Source organism: Tachyglossus aculeatus, chromosome 25 (assembly GCF_015852505.1).
Source record: "Tachyglossus aculeatus isolate mTacAcu1 chromosome 25, mTacAcu1.pri, whole genome shotgun sequence".
NCBI lineage: Eukaryota > Metazoa > Chordata > Mammalia > Monotremata > Tachyglossidae > Tachyglossus > Tachyglossus aculeatus.
In genome coordinates this window covers 7,984,480-8,007,181 of record NC_052090.1, presented here as the reverse complement: position 1 = coordinate 8,007,181, position 22,702 = coordinate 7,984,480, and the positions used below count along the sequence as shown (strand labels likewise).

Here is a 22,702-nt window from a genome sequence, read left to right as displayed (position 1 = left end):
TCCTCAATACCCCTTCATCCCTTGACTTCCTCCCATACCAGCAATCTAACTACTCTATCTGGAAAAGGGGATGTTGATGATTGGAAAGGCCATTCTCCATCCAAGTGAAAGAGGATGAGATGTTTACCCAGAGTAGAAAAGTGTCCCTGAAATTACCCTGTCTGCCTTTCAAGATCGGGAGTCAGAATAGCCGTTATTAAAACAGTGGTGAAAGTTGTAGAGGAGATTCATTCATTCATTCAATTGCATTTATTGAGCACTTACTGTGTGCAGAGCACTGTACTAAGCGCTTGGGAAGTACAAGTTGTCAACATATAGAGACGGTCCCTACCCAACAGTGGGCGCTCAGTCTAGAAGGGGGAGACAGCCAACAAAGCAAAACATATTAACAAAATAAAATAAATAGAATAAATATGTACAAATAAAATAAATAAAGTAATAAATACGTACAAACATATATACATATATACAGGTGCTGTGGGGAGGGGAAGGAGGTAATGGGGGGGGGAGGGAGAGGGGGAGGAGGGGGAGATCCATTTATGGTCCCCACGTTTTCTGTCCTGGTAGTTTACAACTGTAGCAAACTGAAAAAATAAAATATTCATCAGATTCACCGGCTCGCGTGTAATTGCTAATGGTGTTTCCCCTCTTGCTTTGCCAGCCAATCGACTTTGAGACCAATCGAATGTTTGTACTTACTGTAGCTGCGGAAAACCAAGTGATGTTAGCCAAGGGTATTCAGCATCCACCCCAGTCGACGGCCACCGTCTCTGTCACCGTCATCGATGTGAACGAGAACCCCTATTTTGTCCCGAACCCCAAACTCGTGCGTCAGGAGGAGGGACTCAGGGCTGGCACCATGTTAACAACCTTCACAGCTCAGGATCCAGATCGTTACATGCAGCAGAGCATTAGGTAGGAAAACAAATTTACAATTATCGACCCGCTTCCCACCAGCTGGCTCCCCCAGCCAGTATTTACTGAGCACCCCCAGGATGCCAGACTCCGTCAACAAATAGTATTTATTGAGCACCTGCCGAGTACAGAACACTGGACTAAATGCTTGGGACAATACAATAGAGATAATAGACTGAGCCCCTCCATTCCTCTCCCCCTCCCCATCCCCCCCCGCCCTACCTCCTTCCCCTCCCCACAGCACCTGTATATATGCTTGTACAGATTTATTACTCTATTTATTTTACTTGTACATATTTACTATTCTATTTATTTTATTTTGTTAATATGTTTTCTTTGTTGTCTGTCTCCCCCTTCTAGACTGTGAGCCCGCTGTTGGGCAGGGACCATCCGTATATGTTGCCAACTTGTACTTCCCAAGTGCTTAGTACAGTGCTCTGCACACAGTAAGGGCTCAATAAATATGATTGAATGAGTGAATGAATGGATAGGAATTATCTCTGCTCTTGAGGAACTTGCAGTCTAGTCCGGGGAGATAGATGCTAAAATAGTTTACAGTTACGGATACAATTAGCTTGTATGTACTCCAGCTATTAGTGCAGTGCCTGGAACAGAGTAAATGCTTAATATATATCATAAGAAAAAAGAAAAAGCAACCTTGTAAAGCTGATTCTATCAAAAACGGGATTCTATCAAAAAGGAAACTTGGGTATGTAGACCAGCAATGATTCTATAACCTGGATAAAAGTTAATGGATCTCAGAAGAGTGACAGTACAGATTTCCTGCAGCCAGACATGGGGAACAAGACATGGAATAATCCAAAAATAATCCAAACTCTCATTGTAGGCAAAGGATTCAGCATCCATCCCGACACAGAGTTTAAACATGAGGACCAAGCAGTAATAATAATGATGACATTTGTTAAGCACTTACTATGTGCCAAGCACTGTTCTAAGCACTGGGGTAGATACAAGGTAATCAGGTTGTCCCACATAGGGCTCACAGCCTTAATCCCCATTTTACAGATGAGGGAACTGAGGCCCAGAGAAGTGAAGTGATTTTACCCAAAGTCACACATCAGACAAGTGGCGGAGTCGGGATTAGAACCCACGACCTCTGACTCCCAAGCCCAGACTCTTTCCACTAAGCCACACTGCTTCTCTAGTAGCAAAACTGATGGATTTAAGTGCTCCTCTTTTCCATTTCTCCAATGTGCACAGATGGAGGTTTCATGTGAGCAGTGGAAAAAACTAAGAGGAGGAATGAAGGAAGAAGCAAAGGGCTGGGATCATCCATAAACTGGTTCATTAATCCCTGAATAACTGATTACCGCCAATTCATTCAATCGTATTTATTGAGTGCTTACTGTGCTTGTGGCAATGAACCTCACTGTTGTGTGCTCAATGGGCCAGTGACAAAGTTCCACCCACAAGCCCAACTGTTCTGTGTTGATCATGACCTCGTTCAATCCCGAAACCTGAAAGGTGATAATAACAACTTTGGCATTTGCTAAGCGCTTACTATGTGCCAAACACCATTCTAAGTGCTGGGGTAGATACAAGGTAATACAAGATAATCAGGTTGGACACAGTCCCTGTCCCACATGGGGCTCACAGTCTTAATCCCCATTTTCCAGATGAGGTGACAGAGAAGAGAAATGACTTCCCCAAGGTCACACAGCAGACATGTGGTGGAGCCAGGATTAGAATCCAGGTCCTCTGACCCCCAGGCTTATGCTGTTTTCACTAGGCCACGCTGCTTCTCAAAGCAGCATGAAAGATGTGGAGGCTACTATAGCCGTGTTGGGTAGAGCTCTGAGCAGACCACCAAGGATGAGCTGAAACATCGGCAGGCATTTGGACCGATGTACGGCACCAAAAGAGGAAGACCAGATGAACCAGCTTTGTAAATCACCAGGCAGATTTTCTGAGCAGACTACTATACCCCGATGAAGGGCTTCTGCTCCAATGTGTGTGGGCAAGCGCACATACACACATTCCATTTTCATCATTAATGGTATTTATTGGGCACTTATTGTGTACAGAGCACTACTAAGAGCACTACTATGGAGAAGCAGCGTGGCTCACTGCAAAGAGCCCGGGCTTTGGAGTCAGAGGTCATGGGTTCAAATCCCAGCTCCGCCAACTGTCAGCTGTGCGACTGTGGGCAAGTCACTTCTCTTCTCTGTACCTCAGTTACCTCATCTGTAAAATGGGGATTAAGACTGTGAGCCCCCCGTGGGACAACCTGATCACCTTGTAACCTCCCCAGCACTTAGAACAGTGCTTTGCACATAGTAAGCGCTTAATAAATGCTATCATTATTATTATTATTATTACTAGGCACTTGGGAGAATACAGTGCAATAGAGTTGGTGAATGCAGTCTCTGCCCAGAGTGAGCTTATAGTCTAGAGGGGGGAGTGAGAACATGCACATGCCTACACGTGAGGGGGTGATGGACACGTCCTTCCATAGTGTTTTCATCAATCAGTGGTATTTATTGAATGTTTACTGTGTACAGAATCCCATATGAAACACTTGGTAAAGTGCAGTACTTGCATCCCTGCCCATAACGAGCTTAAAGTCTAGAGGGGGAGGATAGGTGGGTTTTTTTTTCATAGCACAGATCCCATCTGGACCAAAGGCCTTGTTCCAGATGGAATCCTTTTTTTTTTTCCTCCCAAGCTCACCTCTTGGTTCCCCAATCTGTCTGCTGCCTTTACTCACAGCCTGAGGAGGAAAGTCCTTTCATGACTGCTGCCTTCCTAGTGGTCTGAGTACTGCTGTGCTCTAATTGCCCACTGCTTTGTCACAGTTTTTGAGAGCCATCATGTTCCACTAGGAAGTAAAAATAGTAGGATTTATGAGCACTCAGTGTGTGGCAGGCACCTTACCAGGTGCTTGGGAAATAGCAAACAAGCAAGGGACCATTTCCTGCCCACAAGGGGCTTGCATTCTTTTAAAGGTGATGGACATCAAAATGAGTGCAGAGAAATCAAAAGAAATAATTGCATGTTTTGTTGAATGGAAGTATATACAAAAAGGCCTAAGGATGAGGAAAGGTAGTGACATAGTGCAAGAGATGGCTTGTGAGTTGATAGGATGTGGGGTGCTGAGAGAGGCAGGGAGACCAGAGAGGAGGTTATGTGAGTAAAGCTTGGGCCAGGGTGGTTAGCTCTTTGGCTGAAGTGGAAAGGATGGATCTGGTAAATATTACGTAGGAAGAACTGGCAGAATCTGGCAATTGAATAAGATACTTTTTCACAGTTTAATACAAAATCAAGTGGGAGAGTTTGTTACTCTGTGAATTCTGAAAAGTACGTCTGTTAGGAACACCAGAAGGGATTTTTTTTAACTTTCCTATCTCTGGTTTATGACTTGCAGCTAAGTTTTAAAAATCTGCAGACTTCTAAGGTCTATTAGCGGAAGAAATTGAAGAAGAAATCTTTCTTCACAACATTCCCAAGGTCCAAACCAAAACCACAGTGGACCAAACCTTGTCATAGCCTGGCTCAACTACTGCATCAGCCTTCTGATTGATCTCTCAGTCTCCTGTCTCTCTCTGTCCAGTCCACACTTCACTCTGATGTCCAGATCATGTGAATGTTTCCCCACTCCTCAAAAATCTCCAATATTTTCCTATTCCTCTCCACCCCCAGCAGAAACTCCTGACCTTCGCTTTAAAAGCTGATCTCTCCCTCCAACTATCTACTCCCTTCTCCCACTACAAACCAGTTCATACCCTTCATTCTCCTAGCACTTTATGTGGCCTAGTGGAAAGTGTATGGGCTTGGTAGTCAGAAGACCTGAATTCTAATGCGGCTTTTCCACTTGCCTGCTGTGTGTGGCCGTGGGCTAATGACTTAACTTTCGAGCCTCAGTTTCCCCCTCTGTAAAATAGAGATTCAATATCCTGTTCCCTTCCACTTTGACTGTGAGCCTTGAAATGAGACAGGGACTGTGTCCAATCTGATTATCTCATATCTACCCTAGCCCTTAGTACAGTGCTTGGCGCATAGCAAGCACTTAACATGTCATTATCATCTTATCGTACATACTCTATCACTTCCTATCTGTAATGTATTTTAATAACGATCTCCTCTGCTTTAAGCTCCTTGAGAAGAGGGATCATTTCTACTAATTCTCCTGTACTCTTTCAAGTGCTTAGGAAAGTGTTCTACATTATTCTTGCACTGTAGATGAAAAGGTCTTACTGTCCTGTTACAGAGAATATCTGGGAAGAATAGCTGAGCAGCCATATTCTTCCCCTTTTAGACTGTGAGCCCACTGTTGGGTAGGGACTGTCTCTATATGTTGCCAATTTGTACTTCCCAAGCACTTAGTACAGTGCCCTGCACATAGTAAGCGCTCAATAAATACGATTGATGATGATGATGATATCCATTATGGCCTATTTGATTATGATTTTTACCAATATGTATAACTGTTTATCTCATGGCTCCTGGGTTTCCAAAGGTCTTAATGTTTAAAATTCCTATTTGTATCCATGCTTGACAGAAATCCAAATCAACATATGTAAATACGAATAGATACTCAGTAAAATTCAAACTTAAATCTTTGACAGTTTTTTTTTTCCAGGGGTTCAGAGAGGAGTAACCAAATTGCTGATCATTTTTGCAGGTATACCAAGCTGTCAGACCCTGCCAACTGGCTAAAAATAGATCCTATCAATGGTCAAATAACTACAGTCGCGGTTTTGGATAGAGAGTCCCCAAATGTGAAAAGCAATATGTACAATGCTACCTTCCTCGCTACTGACAATGGTAAGCCTTTAACTAGAGAGTATCATTTAGTCTCCTCCCTTGTTCCCTCTCCATAACTGAATTCCCCCTGTGGGATGGGGTACCGGGGAAATGTACCCAGCTGTCCTATAATGTGGGGGTTGACTGCTCACAAAAGCCCACACTGTAGCCCACCTATGCACACACACGAGCTTTTGGGACTGTGAACCCCATGTTGAATATGGCCTGGTAAACTTGTATCTACCCCAGTGCTTAAAACCAGTGCTTGACATGTAGTAAGCACTTAACAAATACCATAACAAACCTGTTTCTTTCAATACCACAGCATCTTTGATCCAAACAAGCTCATATTGTCGGACAGACTTTCCATGATTCTCTTAACAGCGGTCTAGCTGATATGGTGGCTTGCCCAGCATTCACCTGTTTGGGAGGGTAGGGAGAGAATTTTTTTTCTCCATGACCAGGATATAAGCTCATCCCAAAGGAAACATAGCTTAGTTCAGGAGAGAGTCAGCAGTGTTATCTGTTTGGTGGTTCATGATCACAGTGCAGCACTGGCTCTTACAATTTCCCGAGCTTACTAGAAAATGACACAACCAATGCTATGACTGGATGCTCCTTAGTATTTATTGAGCACCTCCTGTGTGCAGAAAGTTGTTTTGGGCACTTGCGAATGTACAGCAGGAGGGGACGAAATTGGTTCTTCTTTCTCTACTACATTTAAAGGGCCCGAAAAGACTCCACTCTGGCCCTCACACTTGTCATATCTTGGCTTGATTACTGTATCAGTCTTCTGGTGAATCTCCGAGTCTCCTGTCTATCCCTGTCCAGTCCATACTTCACTCTGCTATCCAGCAGACTGCTGGTTCATCCAGCCAGGATTCGGCTGACAGACATCAGAATTGGAACTTGGGTTCTGCTGCCATCTGGGATAATAATAATAATATGATGGAATTTGTTAAGTGCTTCCTATGTGCCAAGCACTGTACCAAGCACTGGGGGACATCCAAGATAACCAGGTTGAATACAGTCCTTGTTTCACATGGGGCTCAAGGACTAAGTGTGAGGGAGAACAGGTATAAAATACAAGGAGGGATTAGAACCCAGGTCCTCTGACTGCCGGGCCAATGCTCTTTCTCCTGGGCCATGCTACTTCCCTAGGCGACTAATAATAATAACTATAATAATAATGGCATTTGTTAAGTGCTTACTGTGTGCAAAGCACTGTTCTAAGAGCTGGGGGGATACAAGGTGATTAGCTTGTCCCACGTGGGGCTCACAGTCTTAGTCCCCATTTTACAGATGAGGTAGCTGAGGCTCAGAGAAGTTAAGTGACTTGCCCAAGGTCACACAGCAGACATGTGGTGGAGCCGGAATTAGAACCCATGACCTCTGACTCCCAAGCCCGTGTTCTTTCCACTTAGCCATGCTGCTTTTCTAGAATTGGGTGTTAAGATAGTGTAAACTGGACTGTGAGCCCCATGTTGGATAGGGACGGTGTTCAACCTAATTAGCTGGTATCTATTCTTGCACTTAGTATGGTGCCTGGAACATAGTAAGCATTCAACAAATGCCATTAAAAAAGAGAAAGGTGTGAGAACAGTTGCTTGAAGTTGGGAACTAATAGAGCAGGGGGCCCTTGGACTATGGAAGATCTGGAGAATCTGCTGATATAATAATAATAATAATAATAATAATAATAATAATAATAATAATGGCATTTATTAAGTGCTTACTATGTGCAAAGCACTGTTCTAAGCACTGGGGAGGTTACAAAGTGATCCGGTTGTCCCATGGGGGACTCACAGTCTTAATCCCCATTTTACAGATGAGGGAACTGAGGCCCAGAGAAGTTAAGTGACTTGCCCAAAGTCACACAGCTGATAATTAGCGGAGCTGGGATTTCAACCCATGACTTCTGACTCCAAAGCCCACACTCTTTCCACTGAGCCACGATGCTTCTCAGTTGGGAAGCACTGTGTCTCACTACCCACCAAAGATGGCGTGTGCCGACAAGGGTTAAGTGAGACAAGAGACAGGGCGTTGTTCATTGCCCTGGGCCTCTAGAATTCTCCATATGTTCAAAGGTGCATTAAAAGTCATGACTGAGACGAAAGTCTAAACATTGCCCGAGGTGCATACAGCCATCTCTCAAGGCTGCATAATAACTGCAGAGAAGCAGCTTAGCTTAGTGGATAGAGCATAGGCTGGGAGTCAGAAGGGCCTGGGTTCAAATTCCAGCTCTAACATTTCTTCGCTGTATGACCTTGGCCAGTCACTTCAGTTCTCTGGGCCTCAGTTACCTCATCTGTAAAATGGGGATTAAGACTGTGAGCACCACGTAGGACAGGGACTGTGTCCAACCCAATTTGCTTGTATCTACCCCAGCACTTAGTACAATGCCTGTTACATGGTAAGTGCTCAACAAATATGACAATTATTATTATTATCTGCCTCCTATTTGCTCTCAAATCATTCAATCAGTGGTATTTATTGACCACTTGCTGAGTACAGAGCACTGTGTTTAGCGCTTGGCAGAGACAGAGTTGGTAGACATGATCCTTGCCTTCAAGGAGCTTACAATCTAGTCACTCTGTTTTTTGTCTCCATGAAGGAATTCCTCCAATGAGTGGAACTGGCACGCTACAGATATATTTGCTGGACATCAACGACAACGCTCCTCAAGTGTTACCTCAAGAAGCTGAAACCTGTGAAACACCAGACCCCAATTCAATTAACATCACAGCCCTCGACTATGACATTGATCCGAATGCTGGACCATTTGCTTTTGATCTCCCCATGAATCCTGCTACCATTAAGAGGAACTGGACTATCACCCGTCTCAATGGTAAAGTCTTATGAATTGCCAGTCGATCGATCATCGGTATTTATTGAGCACTTAGCATGTGCAGAACACCATACTCAGCACTTGGAAGGGTACCTTACAAAAGAATTAGTGGACACGGTTCCTGTTCTTAATGAACTTACAGTCTAGAGGGGAAGGGTTAGGGTTACTGTGCAAGTGTGAGAGTTTGGGGAGCTGATGTCCCAGAAAAAGTGTTCTGTGCTTTGCTTAGTTTTATGTCAATTTAATATTTTTTTTTTAAAAAAAGTCATAGCTTAAAATAAATACAATAAGGAATTTCAAAGGTTTAGAGAAAGCACTCTTGACATGAAAAATAGGACAATTTTTAAAGTATTAGACAAATTGTTGGAATCCACTTTGGATTCAACGCTTTTAGGAGATTTACCTGGGGTGGGTGAGTGGGTGGGCGGTGTGTGTGTGTGTGTGTGTGTGTGTGTGTCCCAGGTAAATCTCCTAGCAGTATATATGTATACGTACCTAATCCATAGTGGATTCCAACAATTTGTCTAATTGTATATGTGTGTGCATATATATATATACTCTGATATGAGAGAAGAAAAGCTACAGAGGGAAATGGCCAAGCTATACCTCTCGACAACACATTTTCACTTCCGCATTCACAGAAAGTAGAAACCTTTGCTAAGGATGGACTAGCAATGGTGGGAGAATTCATTCATTTTCATTTATTGAACACCTAAGAAGCCACAGTCTTTGCCATTGCCTTGACCAGCACGAACTCAGCTGTTAGCTCCCCAGAGTTTATGTCACGGTTACCTCACATGGCTTCTCTGTTGATGAATTGTACTTCCCAAGTGCTTAGTACAGTGCTCTGCACACAGTAAGCACTAATAAATACAATTGAATGAATGCATATAATAATAATAATAATAATGATAATAATGTTGGCATGAACTGTGGGTAATATCAGCCTTGGCAATGACTGTAGTTTCAGGTCCTCATTGTAGCTGCCATCTAGGTCCCCTCAGCCAAAAGCATGACTCTGGCTACCAGCCTTGGGTGGCTCACTCCTGCTGGACCTGAGGCCAAGGCTGGATTAGTGATCTGTTGGACAACTGAGACGGAGGAAGTCAATAGCCAGCCTTCCTCCCAGGGATTTAGCCAGCCATTCTTTTGAGAGGCAGAATAAGGCTGAAACTTTGGCTAGGAGGCAAAGAGAAAAAAAAAACGATAATTGGCCCCTGTGTCATAGCCATTTTTACTTTCTTCCAGATTTCCAAGCTGACAGAGGCCAGAGCGAATCATGCCGGCTCCTAGAATATACATTGTTATTTATTGAGTTTTTTTATGTAGCAGTTTAATTTTCCAAAGTGCTGTCCCATTCATTCATTTTTCTCCTCACCACATCCCTTTAGAGTACAGAGTTGCCAGGGATTATTATCCCCATTTTACAGATGAGGAAAGTAAGGTGTGGTGTGTCTAAAGTACTGGTCCAAATTTACAAATGGCAAAGCAGGGTCAAAGGCCCACATTCCAACTCAGAGACACCGAGCTCTTTTCCTTCTAAGCTGGTAGCCCACTGAGGGCAGGGAACGGGTCTACCGACTCTGTTATCTTGTATTTTCCCAAGCACTTAGCAATGTGCTGTATATGATCAATATGATTGATCGATTGCTACCTCCCTCTCCGCGCCCGAGTTCCAGGAACTTCACTCTCACAGTCACTCTCTCCTTGGGGCCATTCGTGGTGGATAAGAACACTTAGAGCCGAGGAACCAGGAAGATGGTAACTCTGTTTTATTCATTTTATAAATTATGTAAGCTATCATATATTGTATATAGTCCTCTAGACCGCTAGTCTACTGTGGGCAAGGAATGTGTCTTCCAACTTCATTGTATTGTACACTCACGAAAGCTCAGTACAATGATCTGCAAAAAAGCGCTCACCAAATACCATTGATTGATTTAAAAAAAATACTGACTACAGCTAATATGGAGTAGTAGTAGTGCTTTTTATTAAGCACTACATGGGTGTATTAAGTGTTGGGAGATGATGCCCAACACTTAGAACAGTGCTTTGCACATAGTAAGTGCTTAATAAATGTCATCATTGTTATTATAGATGAGACGCAGGGCATGTGTCAATTGCTGTATTGTACTTTCCCAAGTGTTTAGTACATAGTACATGCTCAATAAATACAATTGAATGAATGAATAAATTGAACACCATATCTGTCCTCAGTGGGGCTAATTCCATACACGACTCACTTTATGGTAGGCGTCTGATTGCAAGACATCATTTTTTTGTTTGTTTGTTTTACTTTATGGCAGGTGATTTTGCTCAACTTAACTTGAAGATCAAGTTTCTGGAAGCCGGGATCTATGAAGTGCCCATCATCATCACAGACTCCGGCAATCCCCCCAAATCCAACACTTCGATTCTGCGGGTGAAGGTCTGCCAGTGCGACTCCAACGGCGATTGCACGGATGTCGACCGGATCGTGGGGGCGGGCTTGGGAACTGGTGCCATCATCGCCATCCTCCTCTGCATCATCATTTTACTCAGTGAGTGTTGGGGGGAAGGGGATTTGCCAGTCAGCAGACAGTTAATCGTATTTACTGAGCACTTACTGTCTTCAGAGCCGCACTAAGCCCTTGGGAGAGAAGCAGAATGGCCTAGTAGATAGACCACGGACCTGGAAATCAGAAGGACCTGAGTTCTAATCCCACCACATGTCTGCTGTCACCTCGGACACCCACTTCACTTTTCTTTGCCTCAGTCCTTTATCTGTAAAATGGGCATTAAGACTGTGAACTCCATGTGGTACGGGCACTGTGTCCAAATCGATAATCTTGTATCTACCCCTAATGCTTAGAACAGTGCCTGGCACATAGTAAGAGCTTAACGAATGCTGCAACTATTATTATTATCATTATTATTATTATTATTATTATCATCATCCTCATCATTATTCTCTGTGACTCAGTTCCCTCATCTGTAAAATGGGGAGTAAGACTGTGAGCCCCATTGTGGGACAGGGATTTTGTCCAACCGATTATCTTGTATTTACCCCAGAGCTTACAGCAGTGCCTGGCACATAGTAAGCACTGAACAAATACCACAATTACTATTATCATTATATAACAATCTAACAGTCACATTCCCTTCCCACAATGAGCTTAAGGTCTAGAGGGGGAGACAGACATTAATAGGAATGAATTAATTATGGACGTAAGTGCCATGGGGTCTGGCTCTTTGCCCCATGGGAGGGATCCACTCTACCGAGTAGCTATGAGAACCGAGACCTGCACTCCATTGCTCATGAGCGGTGGAGACAGTCCTGGAAGAAGGCTGCAGCTTCCCGTGAGATTATTTTGTTCACAAACTATAGCTCAATAATGTTCCCAACAGAGTAATAATAATGATGGTGACTGTGGCATTTGTTAAGCATGCCAAGCATTGCCCTAAGCCCTGAGGTCAGGCATGCACACTCACTATCCCATACAGGGCTCACTGTCTAAAGAGGAAAGAGACCAGGTATTGAATCCCCATTTTACAGATGAGAAAACTGAGGCACATAGAAGTTAAGCAACCAATCCAAGGTCACAAAGCAGGCAAGTGGCAGAATTGGGATTAGAACCTAGGTCCCTGTAAGTGCCTCTCCGGAGAAAACCCCACCCCAAAATAGCTTTCCCGTTACAAAAATCCCTGTGGAAAATTTGCCCCCTTCTCTCTCAAGTTCCCTCCCACCAAGGCTGGAAGATTCCCAAGTAAAAAATGAGTTGCCATGACACCCTGCCAAGTAGATTCCCAGTCATGTTATTCAAACATGCACTGAGAATGAACTCATGCTTGACTGTTTTCCAATGTCAGTTGAGAATCTATATCTGTTTATTTGTTTATTTATGTTAAAGTCTGTCTCCCCCTCTAGACTGTGAGATCGTTGTGGCCTGGAATGTGTCTGTTTATTGTTGTATTATACTCTCCCAAGCTCTTAGTACAATGCTTTACATACAGTAAGCGCTCAATAAATACTATTGAATGAATGAAAGCCGGAAGAGTTTACCCCTATGTGTGGTACCGGTACCACAGCCGGAAGAGTTTACCAAAAATCAAAACTGACCACCATAGAGCAGGGACCTGGGAGTGAGAAGAACCTGGGTTCATTAATTCAATCATATTTATTGAGCACTTACTGTGTCCAGAGCCCTGTAGTATAAGAGCTTCAGAGAGTACAAGTATTGCTGTACTGTACTTTCCCAAGCACTTAGTACAGTACTCAGCACACATTAAGCACTTAATAAATACAACTCAATGAAGATAACAATTAACAGACATTCCCTGCCCACAGCAAGCTTACAGTCTAATCACAACCCCTTCATGTGTCTTCTGTGAGACCTTGGGCAAGGCGCTTCACTTCTCTGGGCCTCAGTTACCTCATCTGTAAAATGGGGATTAAGAGTGTGAGCCCCTTGTGAGACAGGGATTGCCTCCAACCTGAATAACTTATATCTAGCCCAGTACTTAGAACAGTGCTTGGCACATAGTAAACTCTTAACAAGTACCATTATTATTATTATTATAATCAGCTCCTAGCAGAGACAGAGTGTCCGTTGGTTATAGCATAGCACCCAGTGGCTGTTCTCCCCCTGAACTCTCAAAAACTACAATGATGCGAGGTTGGTATTCAAGCCAGTGGATTTCAGGAGCTGCCAAAAAATTTCCTGATGTGGATCGCTATTAGTGGCTTTCATAGCAAGTGTGGAGCAGCCCTAACTTCCGGCACTTATCTTCTGATTAGGAAACAAAATTATAGCACTTATATTTTATAACTTGAACAGTTGATAATGGAAATGATTACCCAGCTGAGCTCAGTTAGAGTATGTGAAGGAAAGGTAGGGACAGTTGCTCTCTGCAAGTTGCTTATTTGAAAGTCATTTTACAATCTTCGGCGCCATCAGAATATATGAAATTAACCCGTTAAAAGCATTTTTTACATGACATCTAAGAATTCAAAACCAATTTCCAGGGATTTTGCTTGAGTTATAGGATAGCAGGGGGATTTGGTTTACTGGACATGGATCTTGAAAAACATTTAAAAAGTAAGCACCCAACTTCATGTTTCCTCCCTTTATAAGGGGATCTGGCAATTGAAATTCCATTCCTTCGTTTCCAGAAATCACTGTTAGCCACAGACGTTTTGACTTTGTACCTGGAGATTACTTTGGCTGCAATATGAAACCTACATGCTATCCTAAACTCTTACACGTGAGAGACTTGTCAAAAGAGCAATGCCGATTGTAATCAAGTGTCTTACTTAAAAAGTTGGTAGTGTTGTTTTCTGATGAATATTAAAATTATGCTAAAATAGGGTTTCATTTTTCTTCAGGTTCTAGAGATAAATTGCTCTCTGATCTGAGGCAGGACTTGTCCCTAAATGTCTAGAGTTGGGATAAGTCAGTTTGAGCTCAGGGAGGGAAGCTGGGACTCCTGCATTAGTTATGTCACATCACCTGATTTTGATATCATGAAGTCTCTCAGCCTTTCTAGAATGAAGAGTGGATTCAGCTTTTATTCCAGCCCTCACTTAACTCTGCCTATTCACTGGGATAAGCACCATGGTTTGATCGAAGAAAGGAATACCTTCCACTCTGCTTAAAAATAAATAAATAAATAAATAATCACTGTGGAACGGCTCAGGAATTAGCAGTAGTAACCCTGTTCTCCTTGTGTCCTTCCGCTTATCCTTTCTAGTCCTGGTCTTGATGTTCGTTGTATGGATGAAGCGTCGGGACAAGGAACGCCAGGCCAAGCAGCTTCTGATTGATCCTGAAGATGACGTCAGAGACAATATCTTAAAATATGACGAGGAAGGTGGTGGAGAAGAAGACCAGGTGAGAACTTTTAAGTTGTTTGGAGTATGTTTGTTGACTCATCCCCAACAGGTCACTGCAGAAGCAGAAAGTCCTTTGTGAGGCTCATAATACCATAAACCTTCCTTTTTATTGTCCCATCACTGAACATGGTGCCAATTCTTTCCCAGAACAGAACATTAATCCACAATGGTATGTTTTTTCTGGGTTACATCCCATCGCTCACTCAAATGGCCATCATTTCGAAGACACACTCCACTGCCACTCTTCCCATGCCTGAACATTAACTTGTTTCCAGAATGGGGACTGTGCTTTATGGGCCAAAAATCCAGCTTGGGTGATTCCATTCTCCCTTCCTTCTTTCTAGTGTTTAGAGATCTTGGTATTTCCATGGAAATGTACCTTTGTACCTCTCCCAAACTCTTGTGTTCCCTAAGGGTGCATCTGTCTACCTATTACCACCCCATTTGAAAGATTTCCAAGAGAGAAAAATAAGATACACTTTTTGGGGTGGAGAGGGGGGTTAATGGTACTCATGAAGCACTTACTATGTCCTAAGAACTGAGGTAGAAACAAGATGACCATGTTGGACACTGCCACTGTCCTTCATAGGGCTCACAGTCTAATTAGGAGAGAGTAAGATTTAATCCCCATTTTATAGAGGAAACAGTGTTAGAGAACTTAAGTGATTTGCTCAAGTTTTCACTGCAGACAAGTGGCAAATATGGGATTAGAACCTAGGCTCTCTGAGGCCCAGGCTTTTTCTACTGTCTCATCGCTTCCTATGCAGTTCTGCTGCAAGATGTGGTTTCACTGCATATTTTGGCTAGAACATTGTCAGAGGATTGGGAAATGTCCATCTGCTAACGTAAGCCTGCTTGAGGGCAGCACACTGTGGTAGCGGGAGAAATTAGATCAGAGTGGGTGAGTGCTGCAGTGTAAGCTTTCTTTAATGCAGAGTTTTACAAAAACACAATTCCCGTGTTCTCTGAGGACTGGGTGCCCTCATTCATACAAAAACCTGAAGCACATTTCTGTTGGAAAGCATCTGATCCGGTCCTACTTGCACTCTCGATTTTAGAGACAGACTAGACTTTCATCCTAGTCAAGGGTTCAGATATGAGTTGTTGATCTCTGGACCTCTTGTGTAAAGAATGGCCAAGAGTTCATTCACACAGTGTCTCACCTTGGTAGCTCTGAACCTCTTGTGTAAAGAATGGCCAAGAGTTCATTCACACAGTTTCTCACCTTGGTAGACCTAGAAATGTGTGGGAACAGATGGGTGAGAGAGAACGGATGTCTGTGATCCGATAGGTATAACATTTTCCTTGTCATAGTTGCACAAGTACCTTACCCAGGTAAATAGTGGGAGTTCTAGTTAATAACCATATTTGTTAAGCATTTAATAATGATGGTATTTGTTAAGTGTTTAGTGTGTGCTTATTATAATGAGGACTGGGGTAAGCACAGGACAATCAGGTTGGACACTTACAACCATAAGCACTGTTCTAAGAACTTAGTAGATAAACAGTCAAATTAATCAGAGTTCCGGTCCCATGTGGGGCTCCTGATCTAAAGAGGGAGGAAGACCAGGCCTTTCACTAGGCAGCATGGCCTAGTGGAAAGAACTTGGGCCTGGGATTCAGAGGTTCTGGGTTCTAATTTCAGCTCTTCCACTTATGTGCTGTGTGACCCTGACCAAATCATTTATCTTCTCTCAGCCTCACTTACCTCATGTGTAAAATGGGGATTAAGATAGTGAGCCCTATGTGGGACAGAGACTATATCTAATCTTGTTACCTTGTATCTACATCCACCCCACCAAAGAAACAATTACAGATGAGGAAATTGGGGCACTAACTGGCTTGCCCAAGATGATACAACAGGCAAATGGCCGAGGCTCCTGACTCCGGTCTTATGATCTTTCCACTAAGCCTTATAGTTGAGATCAATTGATTGAAAATGTGCCTTGATTGCATAATCCTGTCTTGGATACATCTTGGGGAAAGTGTTTAAAAAATACATGTCAGTCATCCTTGCTCTCAAATTTCTCCAAATCTCCCCTGCAGATAATAACAATAATAATAGTAGTGGCATTTGTTAAACCCATACCAAGCACTGTACTAAGCACTGGCATAGATATAAGATAAGCAGGCCAGATATGGTCCCCGTCCCATTTGGGGCCCCCAGTCTTAACTGGGAGGGACAACTGGGATTTAAACCCCATTTTACAGATGAGGAAACTGAGGCATATAGAAATCAAGTGACTTGCCCAAGGTCACTTGCCAGGAAAGTGGCAAAGCCAGGGTTATTGTTATTATTAATACATTATATTATAATTGTGGTGTTAATTGTTTACTAGGTGCCAGGCTAAGCACTGGGGTTGTTACAAGATAATCAGGTTGGACGCCATCCCTGTTCCATATAGGGCTTCTAGTCTCAATCCCCATTTTACAGATGAGGAAACTGAGGCACATTAAAGTTAAGTAACTTGCCCAAGATCACACAGCAGACAAGAGACAGAGCAGGGATTAGAATGCAGGTCCTCTGACTCCCAGCCTGCAGTCAATCTTTAGACCTCCATCCTTTAACTTTCTTAAATCCTGCTTGAGTCTGGCAACTTTTTATCATTATTTTCCCCTTGATTACAGGCTGAGAAGTAATGTCCTTGTCAATCGATTGATTGTATTTATTGAGTGTTTACTGTGTGGCGATCACTGTACTAAGCGCTTGGGAGAGTACAATATATCCGAGTTGGTAGACACATTCCTTATCCACAATGGGCTTACAGTCTAGGGGGCTGTCCACAGATTTTTAGGGTAGCCCCATTAGGAAACCTGAGTTTTGACATCCCTCAATCTATCTCCTCTCTCTCTGTTCCTTGATACATTCATTCACCGCCTCAGTCACACCAGTGTTTAGAATGGAATAGTAGCACATTTCTACCTTTACCTATTGGCATGCATGTTCTCACCCCATTGATTTTTGAATTTTTTTTATATTTGTGAAGTGCTTAGTATGTGCCAGGCTCTGTATTAAGCACAGGAGTAGATACAAGTTAGTTGGTTGGACAGAGTCCCTGTCCCATATAGAGTTTGCAGTTTTAATCCCCATTTTACAGATGAGGTAACTGAGGCCCAGAGATGTAAGTTACTTGCTTAAAATCTCACAAGAGCCAAGTGGCAGAAGAGGGATTAAAACCCAGGTCCTCTGACTCCCAAACCAGGACTCGTTCCATTAGACAATGCTGCTTCTGATTTTTGGTTTCCTTCAGATAGTTTGGCAAAGGCAGATGTTCTTCCCTAGAGTGAAGGAGCATTCTCATAATACAAAACCACTTTGTTGGTGGTGTTTTTCTTTTTTTCCTTCATAGCTAGAGATCCTCAGATGTTCTACTTTCCCAGTCCTCTTTGCACCTGCCCTTCATCCTGGTAATATGGGTCAGCTTCAGTTATCTAAAGGATTGGATTAGTCCTTTGTCTTTTTTCAAAAGTTCCCCCGGTTCCTTTCTGCCCACTCTGGCTCACAAAGTCAAACACCCGCCTCAATCGCATGATGAAACAGATCATCGTTTCGTGGTCTTTATAATTAGCTCCACAGAGCAGTCGCTTCAACTTAAATGCCGCATCAAATTGCTGTAACCCGCACTCTCCTCCCTTATCATTCATGTCTCCTGGGATCCTCTCTCTTCATAGGGTTTGGCTATTACTTTGCAAATATTCTCTTATCTTTAACTCTATCTCTCCAGGCTCCCATCTTGTGCCTTCTATTTTCAATTCTCAACTGAACACTACACAAGTTCTCTTGTGTAACATTCTTGGATGGAATTAGACCAAACAGAAATCGGGTGTAAGAGAGAGAGAGCAGTATATGATGATATAAAGTGTACCTATATTTGTGTTCTCTGGACACATAATTTAGGGTAAAGTGTAGTGTCAAAATACTTTTTGCATGGTAGCACACCAGCCTGCATAACTGCTCTGATCAAAAATGAAAAAAAAAAGTGAGTTTTGAATTACAACTTTTTATCTGTGCAGCCGTCAATCCAATTTATTATTTTTTTTCCTAGCTAAAATTTCAGACTACTTGAGGACATCCAGTTTAAGACCCTCTCAAGAATGCCCAAACTTACTCAGAAAATGACCTTACCAAGCATTCAGGTCTTAGGAAATGGACGTATTCTCTGGCCACGATTTGAATTACCCATTTATTTCTTAGGCCAACACAATTTTGATGTGGTCATTTTTAAGGTCTCACTACTTAGTGGCTTATCACTGATATAAAATGAGGCAAATGCATTTCCAGGAGATATACTATATTAGTTTTTCTGTTCCTTGGTCAAAAATCACTTGAGGCATCTGAGGTGAAAATTTTCCATCTGGTATAGAACCAAATGCTTTTTATGGTATTTGTTAAGTGCTTACTATGTGCTAAGCACTATTCTAAGTGCTGGGGTAGATACAAGATAATTAGGTCAGGCACAGTCCATGTCCCACATGGGGCTCACCGTCTTAATCCCAGTTTACAGATGAGGTAACTGAGTCACAGAGAAGTGAAATGACTAGCCCAAGGTCACATAGTAGATGAGTGGTGAAGTTGGGACTAGATCTCAAGTCCTTTTGATTCCTAGGCCTGTAGTCTATCCACCAAGTCATGCTGCTTCATTTATTCATTCAATCATATTGATTGACTGCTTACTGTGTGCAGAGCACTGTACTAAGTGCTTGGAAAGTACAATACAGCAATAGAGACAATCCCTGCCCACAGCGGGCTTCTCACCACTTACCTGTTGTACGGTCTTGGACAGCTTGGCCTAGTGGATAGAACATGGAGAGTCTGGGAATTAGAAGGACCTGGGTTCTAATCCTCATCTGTTAAATGGAGATTAAGATTATGAGCCCCACATAGGACATAGCCTGTGTCCAGCCCAATTAGCTTGCATCTCCTCCAGCACTTAGTGCCATGCCTGACACATCCTAAGCAGTTAACAAATATGGTAATTATTATCATCATTATTATTACTATTGTTATTATTATTTTTATTATTCTGTGCTTCAGTTCCATCATCTGCAAAATGGGGATTCTAAACCTGTTATCCCTCCTATTTAAGCTGTGAGCTGTATGTGGGTCCTCATTAACCTGTATGTACCCAAGAACTTAGTAATAATAACAATAATAATAATAATAATAATGGCATTTATTAAGCACTTACTATGTTCAAAGCACTGTTCTAAGTTCTGGGAAGGTTACAAGGTGATCAGGTTGTCCCAGGGGGGCTCACAGTCTTAATCCCCATTTTCAGATGAGGGAACTGAGCCGCAGAGAAGTTAAGTGACTTTCCCAAAGTCACACAGCTGACGATTGGCAGAGCTGGGACTTGAGCCCATGACCTCTGACTCCAAAGCCTGTGCTCTTTCCACTGAGCCATGATGCTTGACATAAAATAAGCATTTAAACACTACACTTTATTATTACTATGTGCTCGGAGATGCACCTAAAACAAATGAATTGACAATAATCCTTGTCCACAAAGAGCTTGCAATTTAATGGGTGGAAGAAACACATAAAAGATAGCTTTCAAGCATTAAATCTAACTTTAGCCCTCTCCTCCCCACATCAGAAGCAGCAAAGCCAGAATGTTCCAATTACATTTCAAACCCACTTTTCTTGTCCCCCATTCCTGAAGACACAGTATGCTTGGATGATGAGGTGGTTGGACGTCGGATCAGGTCCTGTACTTTCATTGTGTGGGCAGGGAATGCCACTGTTTATCCTTGTATTGCACTTTCCCAAGTGCTTAGTACAGTGCTCTGCACACAGTAAGCACTCAGTAAATACAATTGAATGAATAATTGAATGAATGATGAAACCCCAATCCTCTTTGGGTACCATTCTCCTCAGCCGCTAAAAGCAGAAGTCCTGGTGAATTAGCTCTTTTAAGTCCCTAGGGAGCAGTACGATGCATCGCTCCCAAGCAGCTGTTTGTATTTCTCCACTAAATTCACACCAAATTTGATCTTCACCGAGCGTTAGCTATCCAGGCTCAACATTAAAGAAAGGAACCGTGTCAAACGTTAGCATGTTAAGATTAAATGTCAAGACTGGCAATAAATGTGTCAGAAATATTTAAAGAACGGGGTGTGAACAGCATTGCATAAGATGTGCCAACCTGCTATCTCGGTGGAGTGTTTCTCTAATGGCATCTCGACAGTCAAGCTGATTTTAGACCTGAAGCCCAGCAACAGCAGTGAGGGGGAAAGGCAGAGGAGTTAGGAAAATTTACCATAGAAGAACCACGAGGAAATTCACTGCAGTGACTTCCAAATCCCAACTCCTTTGGCTTTGCAATGCAAAAATATCACAATCCGGTGTCATTTGTCCCACTTGCATTTTATAAAGCCCTCCTTATCCTTGGAAAACTGGGTGGTGGAGAAGAGGGCTGCAATGTTGGCCATTTCCCCCTCTAGATTGTAAGCTCCTTGTGTGTGGTGAAACTGTCTACCAACTCTATTGTACTGTACACTCCTAAGCACTTAGTACAGTGTTCTTCCCCCAGTAAGCGCTCAGTAAGTAACACTGATTGATTCTGCCTCTTCTTCCAGCTACATCTTCCTTCTTTGATAAAGAAGTCCCTTGTGCCTAGTCCACACTTTTTTTTTTCAAAACTCTCCCCCCTCAGAACTCACTCAATTTTCTCTCTTCTTCAGGCTCTCTTTTCATGGTGCATAAAATTGAGACTTTCTTTTACTGACATCGTTAATAAAAATTCATCAATCTAAAGGTTTTGAATTACCTTAGACATTTGGATTATCATCATTATGAAGAAACTGCTAGGATGATGTTAGCGTCTCATTAGAGTATTTATTACTTGTTCCTGGATTGATTGCATGCATTATAGCTAAAAGGAATATTTAAATTAGTCTTCCCCATACCTCGCATTTCGACAGTCTTTCCCAATTGGTTATAAAACCTGTTTTCTCTGGTTTGGTACAATTATTTCAATGACACTGATTTTTTTAAACTCTTATGAGTACATCTATTTACTTTCAGTCTTATACAATCAGTCTCTTATAGAACGCGTTTTCACCATGCACTGTAGATAGAATACTGTTATAGAAACAGTTATGTGCATGCACCTTTGGTATAATACAGTATCAGGATATAATATGAGTTTTGTCCCTTGACGTGAAGGTCTTCAAAAACCCACTCCTTAAAGGAGAATTGAGAACTGGATTATCCTTTCAACCACCAGACACTCTGAGAAAGATTTCCTAAGGCACACAATGGCTCCTCATCAAGCGTGTGCTTTTTCCAGGCACAAGCTGTTGATTTTTTGTTTATGCTCAATCCACTGATCTTCAATGTTAACAGAAAAAAAAAAAGAATTGCCATCTCACTACTAGAAGTAAATAATGATGATGGCATTTGATAAGTGCTTATTGGGGTCCCAAGCATTGGGGCAGATCAGGATAATTAGGTCACACAGGGTCCCTGTACCTCAGTGGACTCACAGTCTATGTAGGAAGGAGAACAAGTATTTAACCCCCATTTTGCAGATGAGGAATCAGGCACAGAGAAGTTAAGTGATTTTCCCAAAGTCACACAGCAGGCAAGTGGCAGAGCTGGGTTAGAATCCAGGCCCTCAGACTCGCAGGCCCATGCTCTTTCCACCAGGTCACGTTGCTTCCCACACGTCTAAACTTTTTTTTTATTCACAGATATTTTCAGTTTCCTCACTGGATTAAAAAAAGGTTAGCAGCTATGACAGAAAATCTAGCACTACCGGTGCAAAAGAGTAGCTATGAAAGCAGAAAGAGCATTTTTAATCAATTAATTTGTAGCAATCATGCAGTTGTGACTTCCTTTAAAAAAAAATGGTGTCCTTCTGATATTAGATTTTCCCACATGGCAGTCGCTAAGCTTGCGTTAAGAATTCATTGCAGCTTTCCTTTCGGCATAGAAAGCTCTCCCTTAGGAAGAACTTCCCATCTGTAAAGTCATTAGAGCCTTTTAACAAGATAAGTGGGAAAGTCTTTTCTAGAGAGCATAGTAGACTGGTTAGATAGGTACAGTGTGTTTGGGGAAAAAAGCCACAGATAAAATCAGAACTTCCCATCCTTTAAGTACCATGAAAACAGGAGGACAGTCTCCTCCCCTACTGCACCTGTCCGCTCAACAATCTACCACAATCCGTTGGTAATTCAGAGGGGAATGAATTGGGTAGAATGATCATAGCTAGCCTTAAAGTCATCCGTATGCTTTGAAATGAAAAAGAGTCTCAGATTCCCTTTGTGCATTCCCTCTCCATCCTGCTAGAACACTCTGT

The 22,702-nt window shown here is 42.5% G+C and overlaps 1 protein-coding gene across 1 annotated transcript in view; it reads left to right on the top strand.

Moving 5' to 3' along the window:
• The window catches only part of CDH2 (cadherin 2), a 217,681-nt gene that overhangs the window by 175,685 nt on the left and 19,294 nt on the right, over positions 1-22,702 (top strand). The window contains exons 10-14 of the mRNA XM_038766512.1: positions 662-915; positions 5,558-5,700; positions 8,294-8,527; positions 10,834-11,067; positions 14,258-14,397. Coding sequence (XP_038622440.1) covers positions 662-915; positions 5,558-5,700; positions 8,294-8,527; positions 10,834-11,067; positions 14,258-14,397 — 1,005 coding nt within the window. The remainder of the gene's footprint in view (positions 1-661; positions 916-5,557; positions 5,701-8,293; positions 8,528-10,833; positions 11,068-14,257; positions 14,398-22,702) is intronic.